Raw genomic sequence first — 18183 nt, 5'->3', positions numbered from 1 at the left:
TGGGATTGTGATGGTCAATAATGATTGAGGGAGTTGCGTTTTAGTGTTTTAAATGTTGGTCTTTGCATAATGTCCTAAAAACACTAGAATGATATTTGACAGGGATGGCCTTAAATTGGAAAAGCTCCTTTTTGATGACGTGTAGTGCTTTGTGAGACAGTTGAAAGACCATAGTGATGATGTTCAATTGTCCAAATCATTTGTGAGATGAAGAAATAATGGCTATGTTGTTTCGAATAGAGAATGGTTCTATTATCTTATACTCTTTTAATTGGCCATATCATGATATCATGTGGTTTAATTAAAACCCATAGCTGGACATGGTGGTAGAGGCCTGTAATACCAGCTACTCTGTAGGCTGAGGCAGGAGGATTGCAGGTTTAAAACCAGCCTGGGCAATTTAGCGAGATGGTCTCAAAAATAAAAAGAGGTAGGGGTGTAACTCATTGGTAGAACTCTTGCCTAGCATACACCAGGTCCTGGGTTCCATCCCTGGTACAGTAGCAAGAAAAAAAGGATGAAAGGAAAGAAGAGATGAATTAATCTGTGATTGACAGGACCTTTTTAAAATTTTTTTTACCCTAATGTTGCTTATTAAGTGTTGTATTTCATATAAAAAGTGTAAGTGAAATGTTTCTGAAAATGGGCCAATTCCAGGGATGTGGCACAGTTGCCTTCAGTTAGCCTTGATTTTTGAACTAAATGTGTGCTTCCTTTGCTGTTGTTCAAGGCAGTGTTTTTCAGATGGGGTTCTTTCTAAAAAGAATTGTATATGAAAAAACTCTTAGCTTTTCATCACTGTGACCAGAATATCTGACACAAACAACTTGGAGGAGGAAAGGTTTATTTTGGCTTATGGTTTCAGTCCATGGTTGGCTAGCTCCATTGGTGAACAACATAATGGAAGGTCATGATGGAAGGAAACTGCTCATCTCATGCAAGAGAGAGAGAGAGAGAGAGAGAGGGGTGGGGGAGGTAGAGAGAGAGAGAGGTAGAGAGAGAGAAGTAGAACAAAGGGAGCAGGCATGAGAAATATCCTTCCAGGACATGCCCCACCAACCTACTTCCTCCAAAGTAGACCCCAATTCCAAAAATTTCCACCACCTCCCCATAATATCATCAAATTAGTAATCCACTAGTGGATTAATCCACTGATGTGGTTAGAGCTTTCATGATCCAATCACTTCTCAAAAGCCCCATCTGTGATGGAAGGAAACTGCTCATCTCATGCAGCAGGAGAGAGAGAGAGAGAGAGAGAGAGAGAGAGAGAGAGAGAGAGAGAGAGAGAGAACAAGCCTTCAACACATGAATCTTTCTGGGACACAATATCCAAACCATAACAAATCCCTAAATTAAATAGTTAACATCAGTGTTAGAGGTGTAGTACAGGAGACAGAGTATGTGCTCAGCGTTTTGATGTACACATGGGAGGTACTGGGGATGTAGCTTAGTGGTTAGAGAACACTCTTAGCATGCATGAGGCTCTGGGTTCAGTCCTTTGCACACACATCAATATAATAAAAGATGGGAAGTAGAAATTGAACCTACACATTGGAAGTCATCAGGGGGCATCATCTTAGAGGAAACTTAGGAGCATTAGGACAGTTTGGGAATGGTTGCCCTAGGAATTTTAATCATCCATTAGGTGTTTCTGAATATGTAGTTTCTGAAACCTTCATTGACCTAACTGAATTATGACATTAGACTACATTCCACCTTATTTAAGTGCTTAGAGAAAAACCTGCCTTATTACCCCCCCCCCCCGACTCTAAATAGGGGACATCTGAACTAAATTGTTGTTTTTAGGCAATAGCTCTGAAATTAGTCATTTATCAGATTTGTATTGTCATTTTTACTTTGTTGTCATGGGTACTGAGGTCCTTAAAATTTTCAGTGCTGAGATTAACATTGTATTCTTTAAATATGCATGATATAGTTAGTAAACAGGAAGTAGATACCATCCTTATCAAGGCTTATCAAGCTTGTTCCTTAAAGCTTTGTACTCAGGGCAGATTTTCCCATTAGGTAGTGAAACATGCCTTTGGAACTGATCTCCTGGGTTCTCTGATAGTGCATAGCAGAGGATATGTAAAAGGAATTAATTGGGCTTCAGTATCCCTAGTGAAAAGAATGGGAGGTACTACTTACTGTTAATGAATTAATGTGGCTAAGATACAACTGGGAGTTCATTAAATTGATTTCAAAGACTTGGATGATTTGGGGGTTAATCAGCATCCTTTCTGCTGGTCTTAGTAAAAGCATATGTCTTCATAATTTAAAAAAAAATTGACTTCACAGGCACCATTTGTCACTTTTTGACATGAAAGCAAATTTTGCATGTGATCAACATTCCTAATACCTTGCTTTTTAAACTATTTGTTTTGGCTAATATTGCCATCTGCTTTGATTTTATTAATGATGGCATTGTGAGATGTCATGGATTTTTTTTTTTGTGTGTGTGTGTATGTATGTATGTTATTTGTGTGGAAGACAATAACAAGAATGAACTTACACAGCAAGGTTGTAAGTCTTACTGTATCTGTGGAATGTAGAATCTTTGTTTTGCAAATTAAGAAAATTAGAATTCTAAGATTTCCTGTGGCCCTGTAGAAAATGTTAGTACATCTATACTGTAGTAGTTTCTGGAATTTTACATATTTGTATTAGAACTGAATTTTGGACATTTTTGCTGGGAAAGCAGCATTTGTTTGTAAGGATCAGAAGAGTGGAGACGCTTTGGAGTCTGAGTTGTACCCCCTTTTATATTTTCTTCACAGACACTTTAGGAAGGTTTTTGACAAGGAATGTTTAATGAATATTTATGACATAGCAGTATTGGTGCTTGTTGATCACAGGAACTGGGCACATTTTCTTTTTTCTTTTTTTGGTGGTTAGGGGATTGAACACAAGGCTTTGCACACGCTGAGCACATACTCTGTCTCCTGTGCTACACCTCTAACCCCTTGGATGCATCTTCAAAATATCATAATAATAATGATATTCATTAAAATAATATTGTTATTTTCATCTTTTGATTTTAAATGTAATACTGTTAAAACTTAACTGTATCATTCTTTATTTTCTGTGGTAAAGAGTTCTACCTAAGGTCCCATGTAATATGTTTGCTCATGTACCAGTAGGATTTCTGTGTGGGTGATATTAACCAATGTCCTCCTCGTCCAAAAGGCAAACAGTTCTCATTACAGGGATCTTTGGTTTTGTCACAGAGTGGTTGTTCTAGCTATCTTCCTAATTAGCAAAACATTTGACAGTTGCTTTGACACATGGGATACATATACTCTGGTACCCTTAGACGACAGTAAGAGCTTACGTAGAGGAATGAGCCACATGCACTGAAATATGAGCTTTACTCTTCAGTATAAAACCATTGTGGGTGTGGTATATGCTGCATTCTCTGTTTTCAATCCCCTGAAAAGAAAGTTCAGTGAAGTTTCACTATCATTGGGTAAAATTTGCTTTTGGATATTATTTTGATGATAAAATGAGGATTCTATGGTTGTATGAAGTTATATAGAAAGAGAAGCATGTGTAACATAGTCAATATATTTTGCATTTCAGGCATTACATCTTTGTTTAAAAGGAAACATTTGGCTGATTTGAGAATAAAATACAATTGAGTATGCAACACTATAAAGATAAATCATATTTTATGATGATATTAATTAATATCATCTACTGACCTTAATGTTTTTCTTCAAGCTTTCCCTTAGCACCTTGATTGGAGCTGGAGTCAAGAAATATTATTTTTGTTGTAGGTAGGATATTAAAGGATATCTGTCATTAAGGGAAAAAACAAAGAAAAATGAGCTTTAGCTGATGGTGATAGCATGATCCATATAGTTTTGCTGGTGTTCTGAGTTTGGTTGGTGATAAATTTAAAATGGTACTGTTCCTTGATAATGGACTTATAGTACTTTGCATCTTTTCATCCCATTCAAATTGTTTCATTCAGTGCCTAGAGTAATCTCTAAAGTCCTATACTGATTTCTTCTATAGTAACTGAATCCATCACCTTGCTGAGTTTTATTGTGTGTATGCCTTATTTCTAACCAAGGAACTCACCTCTCTTTTGCTTTGGAGTACTCTTACCTTATTCCTACCATATTCTAAGCACCCTGAGAATGAACTTGGGCCTCAGGGATATGAGTCTTCTACTTCACTTTAATACCTTGAAAGATTGCCCTTTGTACCCTCAGCCATACAGAAACCTGACAAGAATTGATCATGTTAGGATTTAGAGACCTTATCTGCCAGGATTGTAGTCATGGTCTTCCACATTAGTTTTCCCATTTTTTCTGCTCCCCCGGCTTCATTTCTCCCATACATTTTTTTTTTTTCATTTTAAAGCAAATATTGTATCAGAACTAATAGTCATTTTGTAAAGTTTGTTGCTATTTTCAAGTCATTGCTTTCTTAGGTCACTTCTTGATTCCTGGTATGTTTGCTGATGACTCATATCCTTTTTGCATGGAGTATTCACATTCTAGGAACTGACATCTGTCATACACACTATGGAACTACTGTTTTAAATTAAGAGCATGTGTGATTTATCACCAATTATCCTAACTCTGAGTCTTTTGAAGATATAATGACCTCTTTTCTCTTTCTTTAACAGGAATGGGATCAGGTAATCCTGAATGTCTCCTCATACACAGTACAAATAGAGCTTGTCATCTGTTTAACCTTTTCAGATAGCTTGATTTAGTGGAAAGAAAAATTCTGGGTTGATCTGATGATAGTCAGTAGTTGTCACATCAGGACGCAAGGAGTTACACAATGGTCATTTCAAGCAGGCCCTGGTGCTTTGTTATATGGGACATGCCTTACCTTTCTAGCAACTGAGAGATCTAAGAACCCCAAGATATCAGGGTTAACTGCGAATGAGTGTGTGGCAAGGACCACTATCAGAATCAGATAGGTGTTTATTTAGTGTCTAAAACAAAATAGTCTTTGATGATCTGCTTTTTGCTACCAACTTTGTGAGTCTTATTCTTTCCTATGGTGGGAATCAAACCCAGCACCTCCTACATGCTAGCCAAGCACTCTACCACTGAATGTGTCTGTTATTTTGCTTCTTCTGCAGTTTCATCCTTAGCCATTGTATGGTCAGCGTTCCTTCTTTTTCTGTTTGCCACATTTGAGTCTTCTGGTTTTATCCCCTAATAGTGATGGGTTTATCATCATATTCTTTCCCTCTATTCCCTCTCCCTATTTCTCTCCACCCCTGAAAATAGATTAAAAAATGGAGTGGGCAGGGGAGTCACCATTATGACTAGAATATGTCATATTATCTCAGTAAGAGATAGTTTTTCTTCAGAGTATATACACTGCTTATTACCATCTTCTTGTTTTCTTCTTTCTCTTTGGCCTTCCCACCAATAGGTCCTTCGGTGAATTGTTTTATTATTTTCCCCCAAATAATAATACTTTTCCTTTTCCATTATAACAATGTGTCTTAATCTACTTGAAAGTTCTTCATACTTATTGATGTTAGTTTTGTCACTGGCTATTCTTTCCTGAAGAATACCAGTAAATTGTGTATCCAAGGTGAGGTTGAAAAGGTTTAGACAGGTTAGAGAATCATGTCAGCATAGAGATCGAGCTGCCCTGAAATTCCCAATGTTAAATTAGATGACATCTAAAACTATACCACATGTGCATGGATGTTCATTATCAGTATAAGGGGTATTTGTACTTTAAATTCATGTTGTTAAAACTTTAGGTTTTCTATCTAAGGCCAAGCATAAGATGTCAACATTTAAATTTAGCAGTGACTTTTGATACCATGTGATTGAGTGATTTGGGCCATTTCTTCTGCGTGGGACTGTTTTTAAAGTGAGAATAAAATACAATTGAGTATGCAACACTATAAAGATCAGTATCTATGAGAAAGATTTCTACCATTTGAAACAAATGAAGATCTCAAATTAAGGTAGCATAACCATAAAATTGTTTTGTAATGAGGTAGGAGGGTTAGGAAGGGCAAGGGGATAATTTCTAACTGGAGATTTTTACCTTATTTGTTGAACTTGTTAAATTTTCATTATGGCAGCCTAGTCCTTACGGACATCCCAGAAACTGAATTTGCAGCTATTCCAACCAGTGGCATATGTTGGATTGGTAATTTTAGAAAAATGAAGCTCTTTGTTGTTGTTTATATGTAAGAACAATATATAATACTAGTTAGTCGAAAAACCAGATGGTTAGATACTTAATTTGACTTTTCCCCTCTGATTCTAGTTGGAGTCATTTTGGTATTTCTGATCTGCTCCTACTTGTTTTTATTGTCATTTACTAGCTTTTAAAGGCTTGCAAAGTGTATAAAACACCCTGAATACAAATTTGGACAATTTAAAAGTATTTTATGTACAAATTGGTGCAACATAATGCACCAATAAAAAATGTGGGGGAAAATAAAATATTTTGTTAACTTCAAGTATATGTATTTCTTCACTAGAAAACATGTGCACACACACATATACATAAATGTTTATATATATGGTCGTAGTTCTTATTTTGATTTCAAATGTTTCCTCTACATTATGTTTTTTAAAAATTAGAAATAATATGAAAATGATTTTCATTATTGGAAAAGAGATTATAGTGCTTTTCAAGAAAAAGTTTTAACTTGTCCCAAGGGCATGTAATAACTTAAGCTAGGTTAATAAAGAATTGACATGCATAAGAACTCAACACCATAATGGAGAAAAATAATGATTTTGATGAACTCTGATATTTGAATGAAAAATGAAACTCTTAAAACTTAAAGATTCTTTAGATGGTTTTAAAAAAATTTTTGTGGGGCTGGGGTTGTGGTTCAGTGGTAAAGTACTTGCTTAGCATGTGTGAGGCACTGGGTTTAATTCTTAGCACCACATATAAATAGATATATAGATAGATAGATAAAATAAAGGTCCATCAACAACTCAAAAAATAAAAAATAAAAAAAATATTTTGCAATCTCCTAGGAGTTTTCTTTCTAAAAGAAAAAAGAATGGAGAAAAAGACAAAAATTTGCTGAGCTCAAAATAAATATCAGCTTTACCTAAATTTGATATAATGAGCAAAAATTTTCTGGAATCCAAAGCATTTATCAATAGATTTTGATTTCTGAGCATTGTGATTACAGGAGGGAGAATTTTTAGTAACATAATTGCCTTCATCTTTATATTTCTATATTCCTGTGTCCCTAAGGACAAACTTATAAAAGGAAGGAAAGTTTGTTCTCAATTTTGTTTTCAATTTTATGGTTATGCTACCTTAATTTTAGATCTTCATTTGTTTCAAATAGTAGAAATCTTTCTCATAGATACTGTTCTGATTTTTCATTAGAAAAATTTTTCCTGGTAGTGTCTTTCTTTACTCAGTGTTCACTGATTTTTAATCATAGATTATCATTAAGTATTCTTCACCTTGAATGAATTATTGAGTTGTTGAATTAAAATCTTAGCTTGAAGTTATTATAGGTATATGCTTATAATTAATCTCCTTTTGGGGGTTCTCTAGGTCTTTTGAATTAGTTTATTAAGTGCTCACATATGATACATGTTAAACCTAATGCTAAAACTTTATTTAACTGTACTTGCTTATTCCCAAATAATTCAGATGTAATATCAGCAGCTAGCTACTCTTCTACCTACCACCAGTCACTTGGACAGAATGTTTGGGGAGCTTGAGGAGCATCCAGGAGCACCATCGATTTCATGTTACATCTATAGGCCATTCAGCTGCTCCATGTTCTGTTTTGTACTAGAAGTGGCATTGAAGAAGATGTTATAGATAAATAGTTTTCCTGTCATGTGAGATGATCTCAAAGGTTAGCTGTGCAAGAAAGCCTTCCATATTTTGGTTAATAACAATTCTGTTAGAGTTTGTCTTAGTATTAGGTATTGATCACATGCAGGAATTTCAGTTAGAACTCCAGTTCATGTAGTAGCTTGTATCCTTTCTGTAACTACAGCAGAGTTTTGAAAGTTGGCTTTCCAAAGACAAACATTGACGTTAACTGAAGAACTCTTGACTATCATGTGCTTTCTAAGAGTTGGAATATAAGGATTTATACAAATATAAATTTAGAAAGCTACGTAGCCAGTTTAAGAAAACTAAAACTAGTAAAGAGGACATGTTTTAAAATAGTATTTTAAAGTGCATGCTTATATATTTGTACATTTACATTTGCCAGTATATCCATAAAAGTAAAAATAGAAAATATAATACATTTTAAACCTTTTAATAGTTAAAATTGTTTAATAAATAGAAATCTTTTCCCAACTAAAGGGTCATTTGAATTTTCTTTCCTACTTGTTTCTTTTAAATTTAGATATAGTATTATCTTTTTAAAATCATCTTTTAAAATAAATATTTTCACAGCCATACTTACAAATTTATTTTTAAAAGCAGAAATAAAGGTAATTAAAATGATTCCAAAAATTACTTAGTGTCATGTTTTGAACAAACATAAATCATGTCTCTGAGCCATTTTGACTTTTAAAAAAATATCCTTTTTGGGCAAACATTATGCTGATGTGAATTTAAAAACAAAGTTAGCAATTCCCAAACTATAAAAATAGAGAAGTGGAGAGAGAAAGAAGGAAAAAGCTTCTTAATTTTAGCAGAACTAGTCTTATTTTCTTTTTCACTCTTTTTATCTGACAATGACATTGAATGTAGAAGTTTTAAATAAATCAGTGCATATAAGACGTCAGTTAGTAAATTTTATTTGATATGAAATACAGTAGCTAGCAAGGTATAGTTTTGCAGCAAAATTAAATTTGTATTTGGAGAATATGGAATTCCTCGTTTAGTATCAATAAATGAAACTTAGAGAACCTATTTCTATTCTTTAAACAACTGCTTATTCTTGTCACATGGAATACATCTTTTGTATCTCTCTGTGCCTCTGGCTTGTCTTCTGTAAAATGGGCTCAAGAATTTAAATGACTGCCTTCCTCCCTTTGGAGAACATTGAGAACAGATACCTCCAAGTCTTTGAAGACAATTGCTACCTTGTCTATTTTTTGATTCTAACTTTCCCTGTAAGTATGTGCTGTGTATTGTATCCAGTGGCGCGATGTGATGTTGTGAACTTTTTAAGTGAGAACAGAAGTTGTTTGCATGCTTTCATGTTAAACTATAGTTCCATTACTAATGTTTCACATTTTCTGGACTTGATTGTGTCCTTTCTCTTGTGCATTGGGAACTGTTTCTCTGAACACCTACATATTTTATACTGTTCCTGGTTGGGAGGTGGGCGGTGAAGACATGAATGGTATTTGGTAGTCTCTCAGAAATCTGCAGAGAAGTTGTGATAGAGCTTGATTACAGATATGTCCCAGGTCTTCATTGTACAGAGGAGTACTGACTGCATCAGCTTAGGAGTAGACCAGAAGAGCCCTATGTTTCTTCATTTTTAGGTTTTCTTTTATAGGTTTATGCTGACTCATGAATTGGATAGTTAGAACTTTTTGTTAATGTCTAGAAATTGCAGTGAAGGCTCCCAGTCTAGGATTTGAGCGACTTGGATTCTTGTTTGAGTATTGTCCCTACATTATATACTTTATGTGTTTTGTTTTCCATCAGTGAGGATGCTTTTGGTGTGAGGATACTAGGGAGTAAAGAGGGGTGTTATTGCATGGGATGTCTAAATCCCATACAGTTCTGAAATGCCGATTTAAAATGTATATGAAAATACTTATGATTGATTATTTATGTGGAAACTGTTAACTTGTGATTTTCTTTATATTTGCATGTGGGTGTTAATTTTCACTGCCTAGGAATTTTTTTGCATAGTGTCCAACATCATTAGTCAATGCTGTGGTTCAAAAGTCCTGTACCATTTAAAGAAGTTCCAAGTACTATCTTCATACTTTTTTTGTGTGATAAAAGGATGGTAATTTTTACATCTGGTTAGTACTTGTGAAGTCTGGTAATTTTCAGTACTGTGGTAGAGGTTTTACTCAAATTTCTTAAATTGTTTTATGTTTTTATGACATCTGTTGTCATTTTTTTTTTTTTTCCAGAGAATACGGTCAACAGTGGATGAAAAAGAACAAAAACAACTTCTTATGGATTTGGATGTAGTAATGCGGAGTAGTGATTGCCCATACATTGTTCAGTTTTATGGTGCACTCTTCAGAGAGGTAGGAATAAACTGTTTGGATTTTAGCTGATAAATATCTGGTTATAGAAAGAAAGAGGATGGCAGCATTAACTAATCTAAATGCCATATGTTAGTAATAAGTTAATTATCTCTATTTTCATTTATAGCCTTGTTAAACTATATATTTACTTCTATCACTCATTGTTCCTTTTTTTTAATATATTTTTTTTTAGTTGGATACAATATCTTTATTTATTTATTTTTATGTGGTGCTGAGGATTGAACCCAGGGCCTCACACGTGCTAGGTGAGCGCTCTACCACGGAACCACAACCCCAGCCCCTCATTGTTCCTTTGATTAAGGAGTGACTCATATATACATACATATAAATATATAAGTATATTTATATATACTTGTGACTGTCATTCTTAAGTCCTGTAATTTCTTTCTTCATTTACAAATATTTTCTGTTGGTTAAGAACTTGACAAAATCGCAATATCAGTACTTTTACTCACTTTTGCTCTTAATTCTATCTACACTTAATGTGTTAACCCCGCGCCCCATCCTCAGTTATACCCATTGGACATAGATAATTAACTATTACAATATAAATTCTTTTTTTCTAGTTCTGTTATCCTGAGTTTTGGGTAGAAACTAATACTCTGATTTCTTGATCTCATGATTATGTTTCTTCTTTTGCCATCTAGTTACTCTCTCTCCCAACACTGCCTCTAGTTGTCAGCCTACACACTCTAAGTCATACACTGTCTAACCATGAAATGAGTTAGGGCTATGAGTAAAGACGGAACTGTACGTGAATGAAGTTATCTTACACCATTCTGGACTGTCATAAGTTGGAATATTTAATTAGTTGAATAAAACTTGAATTAAGTATTTCATGTAATGTTAATACCATTCTCATCTTGAAAATGTTAAAATTAGCTGATGGGGTTGTTATGAATTGGAATTGGGAAAAACTTCCTACTCTTTCTGATACTAGGTTTGAAATTGAAGGGTTCTCTGCCATTGAGCTACATCTCCAGGCCTTTTTATTTTTATTTTGAGACAAGGTTTTGTTAATTTCCTAGGCTGGCCTTGGAGCTTTTGATCCTCTTGCCTCAGCCTTTTAAGTAGCTGGAATTATAGGCACATGCTCGTCTCTTCTTTTGATGAACTGATTGTAAAGATTGTGACTTCAGTGTTTTTCTCACTTTTTTGCCTAAAAATTTCTTCTTTTCTTTTAAAATAGTGCTGAATGTAGCATTGAATAGAAATATGTGAGATCTTGTGATATAAAAGACCTTTTAAGTTAGTTGTTTCTTAATCTAATTTTGAAATTTTTATGTATTTTTTTGTGATCTTAATAGATAACTGTAATAATTGTGATTCATGATAGAGCCCATTTCTTTGTTGAGTTGTTAGTTCTTAATTCTATAATCATGTACTTTCTTCCTATTCCTTGAACTTTTTAATGACTTAAATATTCTTTTTTATGACCAGAGCATTGAATTTGTTAAGTTTCTTTATCATTTCATTTCAGTGTTACACTGTATAGTATGTATGTCCATGACTATATCCTGACCTAAATATTACATAATGTCATAATGTTCATAAGATCATTAATCTGAAACTTTCTTCATGTTGTACAAGAATCTATTTCCTCCTCCTTTTATCTCCAAACTATATACTTACTCTTTACCAACACTAAATCCTCTGATCACTTGACTTAGGCAGAATGTATTCTTTCATTCTTAGGCAGAATAGTTATGTAGGGACAGAATGAGATATTTTTCTTCTAATTAGATTGCACAGTTAGCTTTTTTAAGGCTCTTCATTATTACTGTGGACTCTCATCAGTTCTACCTTCGTTCCCAAATCAACCCCATAGTGCTGGAATTTAGTAGTTCATTTCCCTTCCCATTCACCTTGGCAGCATTTAAATATGTAGCCACAGGCCAAGATTGTGTGGGAGTCTGATTTTATGAAAGGAAGACCGAGTAAATGATTTCCATGATTGACAAGTTAATGGAAACAAAGCAAAGAAAGCTTGGAGTAGTGTCTGAACTGTATTTTTTTGTTTTCTTGTCATGGATAGTCGAGTAAAATTTGGTTTTATATCGTAGGTTAAAGGAGTTGAAAGATGCAGCTGTAAGCAGGAGCATGTGTTGAATGTTTATTGTTTTTACCATGTTGTCTTCCCAATAGTTCAGGAGATTTGGTGGCATTATTTCCTCTTTCTAGAGAGGAAAACAAAATTTGGAGTATTAATTTGAACAAAAGTGGTAAAGACAGGACTCCAGAGACAGAATGTTCACTGTTTTCTTTATCTCAGTTGGTGCACGGATGAAAAGCTTTTAGCTTCATGTAAAAAATAATCTACTTTTAAATGGTAGAGTGAAATAGGATGAAAGCTTAGACGCTACACAGTTGAGCTGTAGCAAGTCACAGAATACTTAAGTAGATGAAATATTAACTTTCCCTTCACATCTTAGAATCAAATAAGTAATATGTACTTCTCAATAATCAAAGACGAAGTTTTAGAAAAGTAGAAAGTTTATATTTTAAGAGAGATTAGTCACAGTGTGTTTCCTGAAGTTTCAGAGGCTAAAAAAACCAGTGTTTGGAGAAACATTTGAGGTGGATACCTTAGAAGTGTATATTTTTAGTGACATTACCTTCATTTCCAATGATAAAGGTGAAATTCTGTGTTTAACAATGGAAATGAATGTATGCCTATTGGAACTTTTTAACCTTACCTTATATACCATTGGAAAAGAGACCCTCCAGTGATTTAATTTCACATAATTTGTACCACTACCAGGAACTTATGAGATGCTCTTTTTCTTGGTCTTGCTGCTGCTGTGTGGATATTAATCTTGTTATAGGGTAATAGTGAGCCTCTGAAAGCTCCATAATTTTATTCAATAATACCTAATATTGAAGTTGGCAATTTATGTTTTTCCATTGTTTTTACTCATATCCATATATTTCCTTCAATTTGCCTTTATGCATTTCAAAGTTTGCATAACTGGAATCATCCTATATGTGTCCTCCACAGTATATTTTATTCAACATAGTTTCAAGATTTGTTCGTATAAATATAGGTGGATTTGTTCAATTTATTTTAATCATCTTGTACATTCTAAATGACTAAATAGACCATATTTGATTTTAAAGAGTCCCAATGCAGTTTATCTTTAATTTTTTTGCAACTGTAAGCAGCGCAGAAAATGAATAGTGTTTTGCATGTCTATTTGACAACCTAGGTTACAGATTCTTTAGAATATTTTTCCAGGACATCTAATTGCTGGATCAAATAAGAATATCTTCAACTTGAATGATCATTTTTACATTTTTCTCTGGACTGGTTGAACTGACTGATATTTCTACCAGTAATGAATAAGAATTTCTGTAGCAGGAATTATATCCATTTGGCAGCAATGGAAATAGTAGATTGCTTAATGATATATATAGCAATAGATTAGTAGTTGCTTAATTTGTAGTTTTCATTGTTAAGATGCCTCATGGTCCATTTGGCACCCAGAGTTCATGTCATGGCCACTAGAAAGAAGGAAAAAAGAATGGAAAGGGTTTTCCTGAAATCATCAACTGACTTTTGAGTTGATATTTTATTGGCTGTCTTTCTCTATATGAAAGACTGGGAAATTTTGTTTTTAATTGTAAAAGGTAATGCTTATTGGATAGGTCATAAACATTTACTGTCACAGATCCCGTTTTTTCCTGGTCTATATTAATTTTAAATGTTTCTCTTAATAAGGGGTTTGGAATGGTATCTCACTTTTAAAATTGCATTTGGTTAATTACTGGTGAGATACAGAATATTTCCACGTATTTACATTTTTTTTCCTTGTGAATTATCTATTTATATCCCTTTGCCATTATCTTAATTAAGATTTGTCATTTTGAATAATTTAGCATACTTCTTTATTATTCAGGGTACTGATCTTTTGTTTCTTTATACAAATTCATGTTTTAATCTTATTTTTAACTTTTTGGTATGATATTCTTTATCATATAGAAATATATGTTATAATGGAGACATTTAAATTTATAGGTCTCTTGGTGTGTATTTTTCATGTCTGATTTTGGCAAGAAAATTTTACCTACACTGAAGAGATTAAAAATCTCTTACAAAAATGTTTTAAACTTACTTTTCAGAAAATCCACTTAGAAGTTTTTATATTTGTGTTTATGAATGATTTGAGCTGATGATTTAATTTTAACTTTTTTTATATGAAAGACCAATGGTCTCAGCAGCATTCATTAAATGATCCATCCTTTTAAAAAAATTTTTTTATTTGTTCTTTTTAGTTATATATGATAGTAGGATGTATTTTGATATATCAAACATACATGGAGTATAACTAACCATTTTTATGATTGTCCATGATATGGAGTTATACTGATCATTCATTCATATGTGAACATAGGAAAGTTATGTTCAGTTCATTCTACTGTCTTTCTTATTCCCATCTCCGCTCCCTTCCCTTCATTCCCTTTGTCTAATCCAGTGAACTTCTGTCCACCCCCCACAGCCTTATTGTGTGTTAGCATCTGCATATCAGAAAGAACATTTGGCCCTTGGATTTTTGGGATTGACTTATTTTACTTAGCATGATAGTTTTCAGTTCCATCCATCTACCAGCATACTTTAATTCTCCTTTATGGCTGAGTAATAATAATCCATCCTTTTGTGATTGTTTTATTTTTTTGGTCACAGCTGTCACATATCAAATTTCAGTTTGTGCATAGACTTTTAAATCTGTTCTATTGCCATATGTGTCTTTTAATAGTTATAAGTTTATAAAAAAGTCTTTGTTTAGTAGGTCAGTCCCTCTTCTTTGAATCTCTCTCGGCTGCTTTTAACCCTACTTTTCCTATATAAGTTTTAGTATAAACTTGAAAATTTCTATTAGAATTCAGTTGAATTTGTATGTTAATCTAAGGGAAATTTGACATCTTTATGATCTGAGTCTTATGTGGGTAAACATTCTGCCTCTCCATTTGGTCAGGTTCTTGTCATATCCTTTAATAACATTGTAGTTGTTTTCATTATAGTTTTTGTCTACTTTGTTAGGTGGAGTCCTGATTTTTATTTCTTTTGTAAATGGCATCTTTTAAAATATTTTATATTTTAATTGATTATAGTTGATATATAAATATGCTGTTGAGTGTATCTAGATGTCATCTTCAGAAACCTGTGTTATCTCAGGAGTGTACTTTTTTTTTTTTTCCATTAAATCCACATATAGTAGTTTCTTCCTTTGTGTTTTAGAGAAGTGACTTCTAAAATTTTTTTGTTTTAGGGTTTTTTGTATTTTTAAGTTTCCTTTTATTTTATATTTATTTCATTTGATTTATATATATTTCTTATTTATTTTCTATCTTTTAACATGAAAGTGGTATTGCTTTCACTGTTTTTTCAGGCAACTCAGACCTCAGATCATTTCTCCTTTTTTCAGCTTCTTAAAATGTCTTGTTTTGGCCAAAGGGAACCGCTGAAAGAGAAGTTTTTAGAAACTACAAGGACTTTATCCTCTGAAGCTAATTGCTTCTTTCCAAATTGCTTTTTTCTCATCCTCAGTTCTGTTTACTTCTTCCCTTTATTCCCTGCTCCCATATATTTCTTTTTTGTTTGCCTTTTTTTCCAATCTTTTCTCCCTTCAGTTTTAAAACTATAGTTTTTAGTACCTGCCAGGTCCTTTATTGTATGCTTTATACATATTAACTCAATTGACATTTTCCCTAGTTCTTTGAGGATGGTAGAGTAGATGAGGAAGCAAGGAGGCCTAGGCTTATGTAAATAGACAAAGTTGGAGAACCTAGATGAGTCAGGTCTTTCACTCTTTTTTTTTTAAGTGCAAATATATTTAAAAAATTAAAACACCTAAGAAATGCAATCTACATATGGAAAAGTAAAATATTTATGTACAAAACAAGCAGTAGCAACATTGTCCATAAGCAGCACTTAGTGTTTATTTTTCCTATATGTTGGTTTAATACCATAGTGGTAGTTTATTCTTTTTTAGGGAAATTATATAAGGTATACATAGGATATTGTGAGTAAGTTATACAGAAGACTATATAATTGGAAAATTAATTCCAAGTCACAGTGTTTACTCTAAAGACACATTTAATATTAAACTAATATTTTAAATTAATGGACCTCAAAATGAGCCTATAATTTATTAAGCCCAAGATGTATAGTTAACTTACATAAAATTACATATGACAGTTAAAAAACAATTTAGACAATTGGGATTTCCACAGGAAATGATTTGTGTTTCATTTTATTTTTATGAAGAACAGGTCTGCTTTCAAGAACATTACAACTGTGTTATTAAGAAATGTTATTGTTTACTTCAAAAATCAAAATGGTGAAACGTATTCACCAGTATATTCTTTTACTTGTTGGTTTTAGCCCACAATCAGCATTTCAGAAGGTGATTTAAATCTAATAACTACATTTCCAAACAACTTTGGCTTTTATCCTCTTCTATAAAATACATATTACATGTATAGTTAATAATTTAAATTTCTATTATAAACAGGAACCTAGTAATAATGTTTATCTAAAGATGTAAGAAATAAAGTACTTGGATTGTCTAGTACTTTATTAGAAATGTATCTGCTGACTTAGCAAAACCAACTTGTATACATTAGCAAAATACTAACATTTCTGGTTTGGGAGAAATAAAATACTATGAGTAGTTTCCCCTTCATCTCTAATTATAAAAATTCCTTTTGTCTATTTATTTGGCCCGTCTCTATTCATGCAATTTAATGAGCCCTTAGAAGAATTTATACATTTTATACAGAATTCACATCTACATCAGTAAACTGCCAGTCCTTTTATATTTTCAGTGCCTTACCAAAATATGGATAACAAAGTTCTTCATTCTGTGAGGCAGGAAGATGTTTCCTAAGAACTTCTTTCTTCAGTTCTATTAGAAGGTCACCACATTAGTCAAGATTTTTTGGAAATGGCAGCCCATATCCAATAATAACTCTTCTCATGCCAGATTTCATAATATCATTTATTTGCATAGGTATGTTTCCCTTATCCTTTTTTGGCACATTAATTGAACACAGTGCCAAACATACAGGTCACACTTGATTGTAGATCCTCTGGGACCAAGTCTAGAGTCTTTTCCATAGCACTGGGCTGCCTGCTTTCAGTTTCAGACACTGATCAAACTGCTATTACCCCAACTACATGTAGAAAAGAGGCATATTCTCGTGAAACCTAGGTCTGCCAATGCTCTGTGCCTCTCCAGGCCTTTCACTCTTAATATAATCTTTCCACTATTAAAGTTTTCCCTAAGTGTTTTTCTATAGTTCTCTCTAATAAAATATTGTAGTGGGGCTGGGGCTGTAGCTCAGTGGCAGAGCACTTGCCTTGATGTGTGAAGCACTGGATTTCAATCCTCAGCACCACATAAAAATAAACAAGTAAAATAAAGGCTGTCCATACACAACTACAAAAAAATTTAAAACAAAAGTATAGCAAATTTATTGAGATGATGTATTTAAGTCTAGAGACTTAGACTTAGGAAAATACATAAAAGTTCACTATATGAAAGAAGCTTTACAAAAACCTATTCTGTATAGCTGTTTAGCTCCATCAATGTTCTAGCACATGGTCCTCTTTTAAGAGTACTGTTTTCATCTCAGTATCCATCACAATGTATGATCTTCCTACGTGTAATTTAAATAAGCTTGCATTGTAAATGTTGATGGTAAAAAGAAAAGACCTCAGAAAACTGAATTTTGTTCATGGGTCTATCACTAATTAGTCAAGCTGTTTACCTTAAAGAACAGTGCACAATTTAAAATTAAATTTATTGATTTCTTACATCATCAATCTAGGCGTAAGGGTAAGAGATTAATGGGTAGAAAATCTTTGAGGATACAGCTGGATCCCTAAATTGGTAACAACATAAAAATGGCTTACAATAATTTTGTTCACCATTCTGGTGGTATTTTTACTTTCATAAGGTATCCATAGCCCTTGTTAATATGCATGCAAAGTTTATGGAAT

At 33.2% G+C, this 18183-nt stretch overlaps 1 protein-coding gene across 2 annotated transcripts in view; it reads left to right on the top strand.

Moving 5' to 3' along the window:
- Map2k4 (mitogen-activated protein kinase kinase 4) overlaps positions 1–18183 on the top strand; it is a 124611-nt gene that overhangs the window by 63419 nt on the left and 43009 nt on the right. For both annotated transcript variants that reach the window (XM_046420733.2, XM_046420734.2), the window contains one exon: positions 10041–10160. In XM_046420733.2, coding sequence (XP_046276689.1) covers positions 10041–10160 — 120 coding nt within the window. The remainder of the gene's footprint in view (positions 1–10040; positions 10161–18183) is intronic.

The sequence above is a fragment of the Marmota monax genome, unplaced genomic scaffold (assembly GCF_021218885.2).
Source record: "Marmota monax isolate L192 unplaced genomic scaffold, Marmota_monax_Labrador192_F-V1.1 WCK01_AAM20220418_F8-fsc00274, whole genome shotgun sequence".
Classification (NCBI taxonomy): domain Eukaryota; kingdom Metazoa; phylum Chordata; class Mammalia; order Rodentia; family Sciuridae; genus Marmota; species Marmota monax.
This window is presented reverse-complemented; position numbering and strand designations above follow the sequence as displayed.